The 15,643-nt window shown below is 48.9% G+C and overlaps 6 protein-coding genes across 6 annotated transcripts; 4 read left to right on the top strand and 2 right to left on the bottom strand.

Moving 5' to 3' along the window:
* Positions 1-2,180: 2,180 nt before the first annotated feature.
* Positions 2,181-4,237, bottom strand: Pdw03_4575 (MFS transporter, putative; the record flags this gene model as incomplete). Its single annotated transcript, XM_014675520.1, has 7 exons — positions 2,181-2,251; positions 2,319-2,486; positions 2,536-2,944; positions 2,993-3,460; positions 3,524-3,913; positions 3,991-4,127; positions 4,192-4,237. The coding sequence occupies 7 exons, from the start codon at positions 4,235-4,237 to the stop codon at positions 2,181-2,183; spliced, it is 1,689 nt and encodes a 562-aa protein (XP_014531006.1).
* Positions 4,238-5,647: 1,410 nt separating this feature from the next.
* Positions 5,648-6,286, top strand: Pdw03_4574 (CCAAT-binding factor complex subunit HapC; the record flags this gene model as incomplete). Its single annotated transcript, XM_014675521.1, has 1 exon — positions 5,648-6,286. The coding sequence occupies one exon, from the start codon at positions 5,648-5,650 to the stop codon at positions 6,284-6,286; it is 639 nt and encodes a 212-aa protein (XP_014531007.1).
* Positions 6,287-6,939: 653 nt separating this feature from the next.
* Positions 6,940-7,693, top strand: Pdw03_4573 (Extracellular membrane protein, CFEM domain; the record flags this gene model as incomplete). The annotated part of the gene is made up of 3 exons (XM_014675522.1): positions 6,940-7,023; positions 7,090-7,219; positions 7,353-7,693. The coding sequence occupies 3 exons, from the start codon at positions 6,940-6,942 to the stop codon at positions 7,691-7,693; spliced, it is 555 nt and encodes a 184-aa protein (XP_014531008.1).
* A 256-nt stretch (positions 7,694-7,949) lies between these two features.
* Pdw03_4572 (Increased loss of mitochondrial DNA protein 1) lies at positions 7,950-8,757 on the bottom strand (the record flags this gene model as incomplete). The annotated part of the gene is made up of 3 exons (XM_014675523.1): positions 7,950-8,021; positions 8,093-8,515; positions 8,620-8,757. 3 exons carry the CDS (start codon positions 8,755-8,757, stop codon positions 7,950-7,952), a joined length of 633 nt encoding a protein of 210 aa, XP_014531009.1.
* A 282-nt stretch (positions 8,758-9,039) lies between these two features.
* Pdw03_4571 (Geranylgeranyl transferase type-1 subunit beta) lies at positions 9,040-10,472 on the top strand (the record flags this gene model as incomplete). Its single annotated transcript, XM_014675524.1, has 5 exons — positions 9,040-9,636; positions 9,698-9,743; positions 9,790-10,124; positions 10,174-10,282; positions 10,336-10,472. The coding sequence occupies 5 exons, from the start codon at positions 9,040-9,042 to the stop codon at positions 10,470-10,472; spliced, it is 1,224 nt and encodes a 407-aa protein (XP_014531010.1).
* A 758-nt stretch (positions 10,473-11,230) lies between these two features.
* Positions 11,231-14,127, top strand: Pdw03_4570 (Serine/threonine protein kinase, putative; the record flags this gene model as incomplete). The annotated part of the gene is made up of 5 exons (XM_066100778.1): positions 11,231-11,281; positions 11,383-11,411; positions 11,475-11,592; positions 11,650-11,797; positions 11,861-14,127. The coding sequence occupies 5 exons, from the start codon at positions 11,231-11,233 to the stop codon at positions 14,125-14,127; spliced, it is 2,613 nt and encodes an 870-aa protein (XP_065956178.1).
* Positions 14,128-15,643: the final 1,516 nt, after the last annotated feature.

Here is a 15,643-nt window from a genome sequence, read left to right as displayed (position 1 = left end):
GTCATGGCTGGTCGTTGCCGTTCTCATCCAATATCGAGCTCGTATCAGCTGTAACGGACATCGGGGGTTTCTTTCCTAGGTACTGCTTGTTATTGATCAGAAGCCAAGCGGCTCCTCTACCGTTGGGAGTACTCAACAAGGCCAATTCATTCCGGTTGATCAACACGCCGCCTTCCTTCTTTTGACTGATGTCGAAGACCTTTCTGGGCCACGCCAGACAAGGGCCACCACACACAGTTCTCATAACATTCAAAGCATCCGCATTGATGATGTGTCACTGGACCAGGTACTTCGGATTTGCCATGGAGCTACCGGTAGACTTGGCTAACGCGGCATGACTGAGCCAGATCACGTCGGACAATTTGCTAATCGATTAGTTTCGCCCACTTATAATCTCCGTGGGACTTCGATTGTTCTCTGCAATGATCAGGCTGGCTTTAGGACTCATAGGGTTAGTGTCGAATCCATCTGTTGGCTGTACCAGGAAAACCAGATCAGCCATTCTCTATAAACTATGCTTCTCTATTTACGAGAATGAATGACAAAGGTCAACCTTACTGCTATGCAAATCGACTCCCTCCCACTAGTTTCACTGCTCGTATCAAGTAGGAGTGTACCATAACGAGGAGCCGTGAAAGGCTTGTAGTATGACCGATGGCACCGAAATCTAAACTATTTCCGTACGAATTTTTCGTATGTTTCTCTTGCTTCGTCTTTAGTTTCCTATGTCTTCATTCAATCTCGGTGTTTGTCTCAAGACCCTTTTATGGAGACTTCAAATAAGGCTATGATGTTTTCGGACAATCAAGCGGTGGTAGCGTTGCGAGCCGTAAATGTCTCACCACGAGGGTCTGTCTAAATGCTGCATTATATACAATGGATCATAAGGCATAATTTTTCTGCGATGGGGAGGAAATTGTGAGAAAAAAATTCCTGCCATTTGTATCACTAGACCATAACAAAAACCAATGTGAACGTTTAGGGGGCCCCTAGGCAGAAATGGACATCAGGGCCCACACAGAGTGGATGTGCTCCATTGGAATCCTGAAGCCTTTTTCAATTTGCGCTGATCCCTTTTGATTTCCTATGCAAAAAGTGTATAGTATCTTTGATTAAGTGAAAACTTGCGTAATTCTCGCCTTTCTTGAGGCTAAGCAAGCGTTATCACCAAGCATTATTCCATCCGGAAACAGACAAAACCCGCTGTGAGAGAAAGAGTCGGTTTGCTTTCTTATTCCCTGAACGAGTCGAGGCTTGGGTCACACTTATCGTGTGTCCCTTGAGGTGTGTTCGAGATGGGATTGCCCTAATGGTGAAAATGGCGCTTCCTAACCGTTGATATCTATGATCTGATAGACAAGATCATCAAGGCACAATGTAATGTGTTGTAGTGGGCTTCTGTGTGCTGATGGAGATAGGAGGAAAGGAAATAACTAGTCTCCTATGGGAGATTCTGTATCATCTTCAGAGGATTTAACACGCTTTCATTTTTATTTTAGAAAGGTAAGGCATGTTCTGGTGATGGAAAATATCAGCAACAAATACTCTAGAACACAATGTGGCACGTAGTCTCGTCCAGTGAAACATCTGATCTCTAGCGTTAGATCGTCGACGATAACGGCTGTTGGTTGGTGACAATTGAATCGTTTCCCATGTTTCTCGGTTGGCGAAATATGTGCATTGGGGGCACTTCGAGCATAGTGGCCACGGACCAGGATGTGCGGCCAGACGTAGCTCCTCATCAACGGATAGATCTTTCCACTGATGTATGCCTTGAGAGTGTTGTGCATCAAATGATTGTTAGCCGGAAGAGAGTCATGGCCAACCCTTACTATGGCTATGATGTTCATCTGTTATGCATTAAGTCAAACCCGCGTAGATATTGTGGACGGATCCGGGCTATACATGCAAAAAACACTTGTATAAACTAGTTAAAGCAACAGTTTCTTACTACATTCAACAACCGTTGTTATTGTAAAAGTGCTCATTTTTGTCAACGGATTAATCGTCACCTAGCGAGCCCAAAGGATCGGTAAATTTGTTGATTCAGCCGATATTTGTGTCGAATTGAGTAAAATGATATAGGTCTCATAGCAGATGCTTGCTCTATCACTCTTGTCACGTATGATCATGAATATCCACTTCTTGAACTGCCGAAGAATTCCAACGTTACCAGCACATCAACGGAGATGAAGCATCTCGAGGATGTCATGACGGGCAAAGAAAGACCGGTTCCATTTCCCAAAGACATCTACACCGGAAAATCGGTTAATTAGGCAAAGAATCAAGATCAAAGTCATACACTTGGCAAGACTTACACATGGGGATGCTCAATAGACAGATGCCCACTTGAATGCTACCGATGATGATCATGGTATGTTTGATTCCTCCGTGAGCAAACCATTTGTAGGCGAAAAATGTCAGAACAAAACTGAGCATGTTTTTGAAAACAAGCATGCAAGTAAAAGCCTCAATGGCAATCTCGCCTATTATTGTCAGCAATCACTTCCACCTAAGACCTGGTAGTCCACATACGATGAGCATCGACGATGTAGAGTGAAGCAGCAACGGCTCCCATCACCATGCCGACGATCAAGAATGCCAAAAAGACATCTGGTAGCAGCCAGCTATATTGCATCGCATCATCTGCGGTCCATCCGAACCCGTAGAGTCCGATGCCGCAGAAAATGAGCTGGGGGACCACCAATAAGATCCGGAATTCAGGCTCGTATTTGCCGCGATTGAGCCGGACCATCAACTTGTTCATGGAATCAGAAAGCAGACCAGACAGGATGAGGCCCACAACAGAACCGATGAAGGCACCTGTGTAAAGATATCCAGTTTTGTCTTCCTCGAACCACATAGGCGGTCCCAGAAATACAATTGCTAGAACCACACCGACGAAGACCGTCCATCCAATGACAACACCTTGGATCAGACAAGCCTAAACCTTCGTCAGTCTGTGAAACTAAATGCAAAGTGTGTTGCTTACCCAGAAGATGCCTGGATGGAAGAACAACGGGAATGGACGAAGGAGCAGCTTGAAGAAGCTTTCATCTGTCATTCGTCCATCGAAAAGCCTAAGCAACTGAGCGAAGGAGTATTTCTCAGAGACTGTTATTGTGGCTTCGGCCTTCGAGCTTCCGTTCAGACCGTTGGAGCCTGGTCCGGGCTCCCTAGTACCATCAGTGGAAGCTCCACTGAGCGAAACATGAGACTCCATGGACTCGCCATGCTCGCTGCTTCGCTTGAAGTCGGTATTCAAGTAATCAGAACGCCGGAAAGCAGTTTCAGGGACAAAAAATAACATCAATGGCAATGAAACACTTAGGAAAATTGCCACAAAGTAGAAAGACCACTGCCAACCCATGGACTTGGTGATCTTGCCTACCACAACGGGAGTCAGGAAGGCCGCGCCAAACAGTGCGACATTGGATACAGCCATTCGCTTCCCTCGTTCCTGCATGTTCTCAATCAATCTCATCAGGTCTCAAATCTGCAGGAGAAAAAAGGCCTAGCTTACATGAACGAAATAAAGATCCCCAACGCAGGCATTGACCAACGCCTCAAACGGCGCCAGTGCAACACCCTGGAATATCCGTGCCCACATGAGACTATTCTTGTTCTTACAACTAACCCCTGCCCAGATACAGCTGATGATCATCAAGACATGCCCGATCAGGAATAGATGACGTTTACCCCAGACTCGAGCCGTTGGCACAATGAGAATGCCCGCCACACCGACACCGCAGAGGTGATATCCCGTCAATAGAGCGGCTGTTGTGAACGTGATTTCCTCATAATCTGCGATGGTAACTGTATTTGCGGCTAGGATGGAGCTTACGGTTGTGCAAAGGATGCTTACGGATGAGAGGATAGCAAGGATCATATCGCGTCGGCATAACGGCCAGTTCTAATGGAACCATTTGGGTCAGCACTTTTGTGCTTATTGAACCAGGTCCTAGAATACGGTGCTCTTCTGGAACCTACCAATGGGTCGTTTGGGTCATCGCTCGGTTGCGGGACGAGGATTATCGGCCGGCTGCCCGACCAATCGCATTTGAGGCCTGAGGCGCCTGGGATCTGGTCGCTCGCATCGTTGTTTTGTTCGTAGATATCAGAAGTGCCTGGAGTTGGAAGTGGTGATGAACCATGTTGGATTCGATTGCGCCAAAGCTAAGGGAATCTTACCTGGAACATGGGCAAGCTTCGTATCTTCCAGCACCCCAAGACCCATGATTGTAGGAAACTCACGACGCGGTGCTTGTATGCCTTGAGGTAATGTAGCGGTTTAATAGAAAATAAAACATTGTCTGGAGGGGTACGGAGTATGTGAGCTCAAACTCCCATGACCCTCCAAACAAGGAAGCTACGTGTGAAAGCTTCTTGGGGCCAATAGGGATATATAGTTGACTTAAGTAAAAGTGAGAGGTCAACACTTAGGATTAAATTTTAGGACTAAATATAAGGACTAACCCTAGGAAAGATAAGCAGCTCGGTCGATATGTACATTAAGACCCGAGTGTGGGCGTAACCTGCAGCGCCATTGTTTCGAATGTGATTGAGGTAAATTTCAAATCCTTGCTTATTCAATATAGCACACTCAAAGCTCCATTCAATTCGTTCAAGCCAACCAAAGGTCCTTTTTATTTAATAGCTTACAGGATGGTACGAGTAGGACGCGGAGAAAGCTGGCCTACGGTCCCATTGTCGGCGCTTCTAAGCTTAGACCGAGGCATCATTCTTGTGCTTGGCCGCTGATCCAATATTCGACCGAGATACAGATAGATCTCTGCAGTCGATAAGGAAACAACTCAAAGAAGTGGTTTTGCTTTTGTAGCACACAGGCTCAACCCCCCAAGTTCGGTGTTGATGAGATCAGGGACTGGCCCACTGTGGAGGAAACAAACCCACTTGTGCTGACCCGGGGGATTGCAGACTTCCCATTTGAACCTTGCGATTGGTATAGAGTGTAAGTCGTACAACCCGAGTCATCGTCCTCTTATTAAAAATAGGGGGGGGGGCGTGGAAGTGAAGCATTGTAGAAACAAGGCGACGGGAGAGGTCTGCACTTGGAATATAGTTGGGAAGTAAATGCCACAGCCCCCAAACTGAAACATCCACAGTTACGCCCAGACCTCTAGGTAATTTTGTGAAATGTCAATACGAGATGGTCTCGAATTCAAAACCATTGGAGGCACATCGATTGGTTCTACACAAACGGCTCCTGGTCCAGGCCCCAGTACCGTAGTCTCGCATTTAAAATCAGACGTTGCCTTTTAGAATATTCATCAAAACAGAAGAAGATGAGAAACTTCGCTGCACAAGCATCCTTACCAGCACGTGATAGTGTACTGTCATGTGACACGTCATGTGATGATAAGTCACATCACCATCAATGGCTTCGAGAGCTAGCTAGACTCCCAAGTTGGGTGGCGCGTTATTTTCCACAGTAGCGGCTACGACGTTATCACATCCCTCATTGAAGTCGAATCCGTGTCCTTGAAGACCTACACCCCTCATCAATATCAAATCCCAATCACCGGGTCCACGCTCTCCTCACCTAAGACTACTGTGCAGCGAGCACGCGCACAAGCACTGACACAACACCCAAGATCCACTACATCTATTCAACCCCATTTTAATCATGTCGTCCGTTTCTCCTTCAAAAGAACACGATCTTGACCCGGAGACGCAATCAGGAGAAGAGCAAGAACACTTAGACAAGGATCACCACGACGCGCAGGGACACCAAGGCGAGTTTGAGGTGAAGGAGCAGGATCGGTGGCTTCCAATTGCCAATGTGGCCCGTATCATGAAGCTTGCACTTCCTGACAATGCGAAGATTGCAAAAGAAGCCAAGGAATGTATGCAGGAATGTGTGAGCGAATACATTTCATTTATCACAAGTGAAGCATCGGAGAAATGCCAGCAGGAGAAGCGCAAAACTGTCAACGGCGAAGACATCCTATTTGCCATGACCTCGCTTGGCTTCGAAAATTACGCCGAAGCACTCAAGATCTACCTATCCAAGTACCGTGAAACCCAGTCTGCCCGCGGTGACAATCAGAGACCACCAAGCGCTGGCTATGGAGTTGGAGGACCTGTTGGTGGCCAGGCCGGAGGTGCGCCTGGCCTAGCTCGTCCAACGGGCTTCTCCAATGCTGAAGGCACCAACCCTATGTCGAATCTCAATCTTGACCCGTCCGAGCAAGATGCATCTGCCTACGGCTATCCGCCCATAGTTGGCCAGCCTCATAACGGCGCAGGTGGCGAGTCATACTAGTGGATAATGCGAAGGAGTCAGCTGAGGGAAATTGCCACCAGTTTGAATCTTGGCTGCATATTCTGGAGTTCAACGACGGTATCGATTTGAACAGACGCCTGAGAAGTGGGGGAAGGCAAGGTGGGGTGCATCTTTGATTTCTACAATGTTCATCTGCACTGGTAGGTATCCCGGCTACTTGATATAGAAGGAGGGAGAGATGTGTTGGGATTTGTGGCTTCCTGGCTTCCTGGGTGCCTGAAGCCTGGACCTTTCCCCGTTTATTTGTCAAACCCTGCTTCCTAGCTTGGTTTTCATCTCTCTTTCATGTCATCTACCGGAGATCTTTTCTCCCGTGGCTTCGCCATCGAGATAGACGTGGGGTGCGTTTAAATACCCCCTATGTAAAATACCCAGGAGTTTTGATATTTAATATCCAATCATTCAAAAACGCCTCTGTGCCGCCTTTTGTGGGGAATTCTTTGGGAGCTAGTTGCAAGGCGAAAGGTTTTGCGGGGAAAAGGTACTGTTGATCTGTGTACTAGTGTATTTTTGACCTATCTATTGGGGTATTACCACGTCCTGCACATGCAACCTGATCTAGAGAACAAAACCTGGCACATTTTCACTCCGACCAATACCACACTTCATCCAACAGCCCCATATCTGCAAAGATGAAGTTCACCATCCTTTTCGCCCTGGCAGCTCTGCTGACCATTGCCGTTGCCCAAGGCCTGGGTGATCTCCCCGACTGCTCGGTATGTGTTTACAGTTTACATGCGGCTGTGCCAAATGGGCCGTCTGCTAAACAACCTATTCCATAGAAATCCTGTGCTACGGGTTCAATCCCCCAGAACTGCGGTATTGATTTTACGTGCGTCTGCAAGTCCAAGTCCTTCCTAGCCGATGTCGCCTGCTGCATCGCTGATAAATGCTCCAAGGCGGATCAGGATAGTATGTTGTCCGCCCTTCCCTATCTCCAATTGAGTACACAAGTGGGAAGATTCCATCTGACTACACATGACGGATAGCGTAAAATGCACAGTGGAAAATATACCGTGAGCTGATACGTTACTCTTCTCCATAGCAACCATCAAGGTTGCCAAGTCAATCTGTGCCCGGGGTGGTGTGACCGATCTGCCCGCCGATGTGGTCTGCTCGAGCAGCAAGTTGAGCTCCAGCTCTAGCGCCAACTCGACCGAGACTGGAACCAACTCCAGTGCCGAGACATCGGGTGCGACTAAGACTTCGGATTCGACTTCTGTGACAGGCACCAAGGCTTCTACCACGGCCTCGAAGAGTGTTTCGAGCAGTGCCTCGTCTGCCTCTGCTGCAGCCACCAGCACTGGCGTCGCTGCGGTTTCCCACAAGGATTCTTCCCTTGTGGCCGCTGCTGGTGCTGCGGCGGCGTTCGCCATTCTGATCTAGAATGAAGCATCATGGGTAATTATGGAGGGAAACAGTATGTTTAGCAGCATTGAAATGTCGGCATGATGATGATGGAATGAATGGAAACACAAGAATGATCTGAGAATGCACCTGTGTCTTATTTTTGTCCACGAGATAGTTTTAATCGATTGGGTACACGGTGTGACTAAGTGCCATCGCCTTCGCACTGGCGAATGGATATTCCACAATAATAATACACTCATAGAAAGAATTACCGATGAACAGATGGAAGTGGTCATTTTTCACGGGCGTCCTCCAGGAGCTTGGTCAGACGTTCCTGACGCTCCTCACGGAGGGCCGCAAAGTTCTGTGGCAGCAGATTAGCACGAAAAACGGCTAACAGGTCAAGCCTGTCCAAGCAAGACAGTTTCCACTTACCCAGAACCAAAACATCATTTCGAAGAAAGCAAAGCTAAAGACCACTCGGTTCTTCAGACGATCCAAGCCTCCAATAGCCGCAGCGCTTGTGTAAGACGAGGCCAGGTGGTCACCTCTGCTTTGGTAGATAAAGAACGCAATTCCAGCATACACAGCAAAGCGACACGCAGCAACTGCGATCCAGACGCTCCAGTAAATTGTCAAGGACTTTGTAATATATTCGGGCAACCGCTGTAGAATCTGCAGATCCTCGGCAGGGAGGTTGCTATTTCGGAGGGGCCGGATGTAGGGGAGAGCTTCATCGAGAGCTTCATGATAGGGGATGTTGGACAGCAGAACGAGGTCGACTAGGGCCTCAGTAAAGATGAGAATGGCACAGAAGGTGAAGGGGGATTGTTGCGGGCTTGACAGGGATGGAAAGTCCTGCACCATGAGTGTTAGCAGTCCAAACTCACTGTATCTAGCAAGATCCATTGCCAACATGGAAGAAATTGCCTTGTAAATCGGAAATGCTGGTGACAACTCACAATGTTTAAAGCTTCGCCCATCATAAATACCAGATCGCAGTCAGTGATGACCTCCGGGCTCTTGACCAGATAGCCGGCGATCACGACTAGAAACACGGCATGTGCCTGGATTAGAGTCTTGGACGAAATTAAACCCATGGTGGAGGAGTCACAATGGCACAAGTTTGTGGACAAAAGACGTTCTAAAAGTCACAGACGGAAGTAACTTGTCCGAGTGTCCTTGGCCGCAACGCATGTGGGGAAAAAGCAGCTACGGTCGAGATGTCCCCCCCCCCCCCCCCCCGCCAACACAACAACTGCGAGGATTGGATCTGATTTGCGACTTGACGTATGCTGATCAATTTGCCTAAATTTATACTGGAATATTGCAAAGTTCCTACCATACTACACAGTGGTCCAAACCCCTGACCATCCTCTACAATGACCGACTCAAACCCAACCTTCAACACAGAGCGCCATGTGAAATACTACCTCCGATGCCTGAAGACTTTCCTCCCGTCCGCTTATACTTCCAATGACTCTAATCGCATGCTCCTGGCCTACCTGACCCTCTCCGGATTGGACGTGCTTGGCGTTCTCCAGAGCAAAACCACCCCGGATGAAAGACAACGGTACATTGACTGGCTCTATCACTGCCAGGTACCTTCGGGCGGATTTCGCGGTTTCCCAGGCACCTTTTTTGGGCCAGATAAGCGAAACAAGGATAATGAAGCCTGGGATCCAGCTAACGTCCCCGCGACATTCTTTGCGCTAGTCAACTTGCTCATCCTCGGGGATGACCTGTCGCGTGTCAAGCGACGGGAGTGTCTTGAGTGGCTTCCTAAAGTTCAACGCGTCGATGGAAGCTTCGGTGAGCTTCTTGGTCCTGGGGGGAGTGTAGGGGGGCCTCGCGATTTGCGATACTGCTGTTGTGCTGCCGGCATACGGTATATCTTGCGCGGGCGGAATGAGACGGGGCTTGAAGGTGTGCCAGATATTGATGTCCTCGGTTTTGCCTCTTTTATCGAGGCGTGCCAGGTATGTAGAGACATCGATGCTCTTTCCGTGATTGGGGTGTTGACACAGTCTACCTAAACAGACATACGACGGTGGCATGGCTGAGTCTCCTTTTTGTGAATCGCATAGTTCGTGTCTCCCTTTCCACCATCTGAATCTTCTAACAATTCACAGGTGGACACACGTACTGCGCAGTTGGGTCTCTAGATTTCTTGCGCCGGACGTCCAATGATGTGAAATCACTGCCCTTACTATCGGCAGGCTCCAATCAGTTTGAGGCTTTGATTACATGGCTGGCTTCAAGGCAAACGGCCCAGCTAGAGGAACCCGATGAGGATGAAGATGAAACGCTTGAGGTGACAGGGACGGGATCTCTTGATGATCGAGTCCGCGGGTTACCCAATGTTCAACCCCTCGGAGCCGACGCACTGCCATGTGCCGGTTTCAATGGCCGATGCAATAAATATGCAGACACATGCTATTCATTCTGGAACGGAGCGACACTGATGGTATGTGCAACCTTGGCTGGTAGTGGTTGTCGACTAACGCGGAAGCCAGATGCTGGACCAATATTCCGTGGTTGATGAAGTTCGTAATCGTCGATACTTGCTGGAGAAAACCCAACATGCTGTCGGTGGGTTTGGGAAAGGGCCTGGGGATCCTCCCGGTAAGGCGATAGCATGCTGATATCCAAGACTGTGTTGCTGATCAAACCGTTAGACCTCCTTCACTCATACTTTGGTATGGCGTCCCTGGCTTTCCAGGGTGAGGCGGGACTCAACCCCGTCGATCCCACGATGGGTTCTAGTGAACGCACAGTTCGACATCTTGAATCGCTGCCTTGGTGGCAATCATGAAGTATATAATACCCGTGCATGTAATTCAATGGTTATTCAGCCATTCCATCATTTGGCTCAGGTCAGCACGAAATCAGCCAATAGCTGCAGTCTACTAAATTAATCGGGCGTCGGTGTACATCGTACGTTGTACAGGTACCGTCCACAAGCAAGGGCTGGATCTTAGGCAGTAAGGTAGTAACAACACGTATTTGCCTGTCTACAACGCAGGATTGGGGTGACCAGGATCAATTTGTTGTTTCAGGGCTATAGTCGAAGTCTGTCGTTCGAGCCAATTAAGGTAGATGGGGTTGCTGACCATTCTGGCCAGTATCAGGAGAGTTATAGATAGGAGCGGAGCCCGGAACACTTTTTTTTCTGTCTGAAATATAGAATGGAGATTGGATATTGTATATAAAGATAATTATAGACGACTCCAAAAAAAATTCAAAAAAAAGGAGAGCCGTCCCAAGTCCCGAGTTCTCCACACGGTCCACGTTCCCGTTGACGTCTTCCAAGGTAGGGATCTTCCATAGGCTTTTTGTGTGCAATTTCCCTTCTCCTTTTATCCTTTGCAGTGTTACTCTATTTCTCCGGCCATCGTTCAGAGCCCCCAGCTACCCTTTTTGAAACCTATCGGCCTCTCCCTCCGCTTCGGATACCGTTTTATCCGCGCATCCGTGTCCCGTTGAATGGCACCCCCGGCACATCAACCATTCCTAGTCTACCCCTTGACGCGCAGAGAGTCTGTCGACAGCGAAACTTGGCAATCATAACATATGCCGCCTCGAACAAGAGCGGGGGTTCAAAGCCAAAAACAGAAGGAGAAGGTGCGTCATGGGGGATGCGATTTAGGGAGCTCCGCCGGTTCCCTTTGTTTAAGCCTTTCGCAAAGTCCGTGGAAATATGGCTAATTTGGAATTCTCGATAGCTTGCCAACTCCTATAATGAACTGCTTGAGTAAGCGATCGCTTTGGTCCCGGTCTAGATGGTCAGTTGCGCTAATATGGTGGTTCTCCACAGGGAGTTCTCCTCCAAGGATCTTCGGACTGTGGGGAATTATACATTGGGGCGGTTAATTGGGAAAGGTTCCTTCGGCAAGGTATATCTCGCCTCGCACAAACTCACCAATGGCTCAAAGGTAGGTCACGTCATGCGAAGAACAAATTAGTGGAGGCAATGTTGATCAAGTCCGCAGGTGGTGCTCAAATCGTCCAGCAAGGAGGACACCAATCTCGTGCGCGAAATTCATCACCATCGCCAATTTCTCCATCCTCATATCACACGGCTGTACGAAGTGATAGTAACTGAGAGCCTCGTTTGGCTTGTGTTGGAGTATTGTCCCGGTACGTTAGCTTGCGCATGGTGGACGATGCCACGGCAAACAAATTGACAATCGTATCTTCTAGGCGATGAGCTCTACAACTACCTCCTTCGACACGGCCCACTCCCGGTAGAAAAAGTGAAGCGGATGTTTACTCAATTGGTGGGAGCGGTCGCCTATGTCCACAGTAAATCCTGTGTGCATCGCGACTTGAAACTGGAAAACATTATGCTGGATAAACAAGAAAATGTGAAGCTCTGCGATTTTGGGTTCACGCGTGGGTATGAAGGAAAAACTAGCTATCTTCAGACCTTCTGTGGGACGATATGCTATAGTGCACCCGAGATGCTCAAAGGAGAGAAGTACGCGGGAGAAAAAGTGGATGTCTGGAGTTTGGGAATCATTCTCTATGCGCTTTTAGCAGGCGAGCTGCCATATGACGACGATGACGACGAAATCACCAAAAAGCGAATATTGTCAGATGAGCCGACCTTCAACGACAAATTCACAGACGATGCCAAGGCTCTGATCAATCTCCTGTTGTCCAAACGACCTCTGATTCGACCCAGTCTAGACGAGATCTTGGCTCATCCTTTCCTTTCGGAGCATGCTCCTGAACAACTTGCCATCCTGAAAATCCCAAGACCCTCGCCATTTACTACGCCACTGGAGAAGACTACATTGCAGCGGATGAAAAGCGCTGGGGTCAACATTGACGAGGTCATTGAAAATGTTCTGGCTCAGCGGTGCGACCCACTCGCCGGCTGGTGGGCACTGCTAATTGAAAAAGAGCAACGGAAGGAACGAAAGAGGGAGCGCAAGCGTCACGAGCGGGAGGTCGAAGCCATTAACCTTCGTCGTCTGAGCGCCGCGAGCAGTCGTCTAGAGAAGCGATCATCGGCTCTAATGGAGGTGGAGGAAGAAGGCTCGGGATTGGGAGATCGTGGGAGACGGGATAGAAGAAGCTTACTATCCCAGTCGGCAGTACCAGATCTTCCTGCGCTTCCTGAACCGCTTCCTATATTCCCAATTGAGCTCACCAAGCCACCATCGTCCCTCGACAAAGCTTCTATACGGTCCCACAACTCGACACGCCGCCGCCCAGTTCCGCCGCCAAAAGATAGACGGCGATCACGGCCCAGTATGCTACATGTTAGCGCATCACAGCCTGAATTAACGCAGCAGCACAGCATCTTCCGGCGTCGTACTAGTCGTCGTCACCAGTATCCGATACTCAGCCAGCTAGCATCCCTCAAGCACTGGTTTGTAGAGTCGGCGAAGAGAGCACGATCTCCCCATGCCAAATCGATGGGCTCGCGCCATTTTCTTTCCGAGAAGCTGAGCCCGGCGAAGTGTCCAGATACTGGAAAGAAAGATGTGGTCTTGTCGTCCCTACAAAGTGAGGTCGCAGGGGAGGAAGTTGTGACACCCACCCAGGTCAAACGAATCTCCAATGCTAGCAGCCTCACTCCTAGTAGTGCCTCATACCGCCAAAACAGCCATTCTTACACTCGCCAGCCGCGGCCATTGACCACCGGTCATAACAGTCATCGAAAATCCCTCTCACCCTCACCTATCACACCACGCGGATCCTATCAGCGTTCATCGGTCGGACTACGAGGACGCAAATCTACATCCTCCTCGGTATCATCGATCCGAAGCATTCATCACGCTCGTGCTCATTCCAAGGCATCTTCGATTTCTTCCAACAGCGTAGATACTATCTCGACGCCCACTGCCAGAGTCTCCAGATCGCCTCACTCATCGATTAAAGTGTTGCCCACCACCCCAGGTTCCTCATCCCGCTTTCCGAGCAATATTCGCTTGGTAAGAGGGCCAGGTGGAGCACCTCGCGAACTTGGCGATCCAGGTCAGATGCCATCGTCATTCAATGAGGCGGTACCAGGGCCGTTATTCTACTCGCCCTCTTCAAGCCTGGTGTTTGCAAGGCGGAAGAGATCTCTCTTCAAGGGTCCAATGATCCATACCACTAATTTGATGGTTTCTGGTGGGGTAGTCAACTCCCCCGTTCTCGGTCAGCCAGCGAATACCAGTCCCGACATCGTGGCAGGGCGGCCTGTTGTACGCAAAAGCCAAATTATCGAGGAAGAGGAAGATATCGAAGGGATTGAGGAAGAAATCGAAGAAGTCGACGAGTTCGACGAACCTGGTGCACCTTCTGATTCCGTTGCCCCCGACGAGCGCCCCGCGGACGAGACCGGATCTCCCTCGAGCGGCAGGACGCCATCTGCTCCTGTTTCAACCCCTGAAACCAATCCCCTTCAGCCTCCTTGCTCCTCCTCTTTGTGCTCGCCGTCCGATGCCGTAGAGAAGATCCACATCGCTGAATAGTGCCGATGTTAACCTGTCAGCTTCATTGCAATTTCCCATCTGCGCATTAGATTCGGGCGTTTCTTTGCCCATCCCAGGATCACTTATTCCTATGTTTGGTTAGACGATAGAGCTTTTTATACCCCCACTTACACAGCGTGTTCTCGTTTTCGTTTCCTTGTTTTGTCTCTTTTTCGGCATCGATCCATCATTGGATCGATGCCTTTCTCCGTCTCTTGCGCTCTTTTCCTTTATGTTTTCCTAGCTTCATGAAGCGCTTTCTCTCCACTATATTTCCTTGAAATTTCATGATGATTCGACCCTCGCTTGAATTTTTATGTCTTTTGCCTAGCATTCCCTTGTCTCATATGGAACGCTGTCCCACAATATCTTGTTGGATTTATCAGCAATAGAATAATTCGATAATGAAATTGCATCGACCATTTCCAACTTTGATATCCCCTCGATCCAACATGCTGTCAGGCTTCTAGAACCTAGAGAGATCTTAGATCGGCAGTCAGTATCTGGAGGAAATCAAGCTCCCAATCCTCATACCGAAGAGCCTGGATATGAACATGTACTTGTCAACAAGGAAACGGATCAACTTCACTTTACTTCTGAGAGATTGTCATACTTCTAGCTGTACGCTATTCAGAAAGCGAATCGGAAAGTGCTATATGAAGAATATCTCATGAAGTCCAAGTCGTAGTCGTCCGTCGCGAGATTGGACATAATCTCAGCTGTCAATTCTTTGTTACTTGTTTGGGCCTTTTGTCCTTTCAAACTCAGAGACTTTCTGGTCTTCTCCTTTCCATCTTTTCCTCAAACGTCATTGATTCTTTCATCCCCAAGCTCCATCAAAATGGATTTCTCTCCGCTAACTGGTCTCTTGGCCCTGCCCCCAGGGGACCCTCGAAGCTTTCTTTCATCAACCTTCACCCTAAGTTGGCGGGTATTGCGACGGTCACCTATTTATGCCGCAAGGGTGATTCGGCTGTGACCCCCAGCCTGTACCAATAGGTCATCATATGGCAACCAGTCAACGTGGACCGCGTTGCCAGAACCATCCAGGATTAAACCCCACCTCATTTTCTTCATTCGGAGACTATTAGTGAAATTCCATAATATTCCAGATACCAGGAACGATCAGCCGCACATTTTCCAGCTTCTCGACCTCGGGCTTGCCCACTGTGACAAAGGGCATACATACGAAGCCATTTCCTCCATTCCCGGAACGACTCTGGCTGCTAAATTGCTGCCTTGGCACGACGATTCTCGCGGGAATTGTGAAGTATCCGTGTTCGTTGAAGCATGGCACTTTCAAATACGAGTCTCGGGGATTCAGTATTGGCATCCCCTGAAACGATGTAGAACCGACCAGAAATGGATCCAAATGGTGCCAAAGAGGCCATACTACACACTGCACATGTAGACGAGTTATGTATAGCTACATTGTTGAGGTAGCCTTTCTGCCCAAGGCCGCTGAGGTCTCTGCTCCTCACTCTGTTTGATTTTCCTCCCTCTCCCTCTCCTCCTT

The sequence above is a fragment of the Penicillium digitatum genome, chromosome 1, assembly GCF_016767815.1.
Source record: "Penicillium digitatum chromosome 1, complete sequence".
Taxonomy (NCBI): Eukaryota; Fungi; Ascomycota; class Eurotiomycetes; order Eurotiales; family Aspergillaceae; genus Penicillium; species Penicillium digitatum.
Note: the sequence above shows the minus strand (reverse complement) of the source record. Positions and strands in the feature narration are given on the sequence as shown.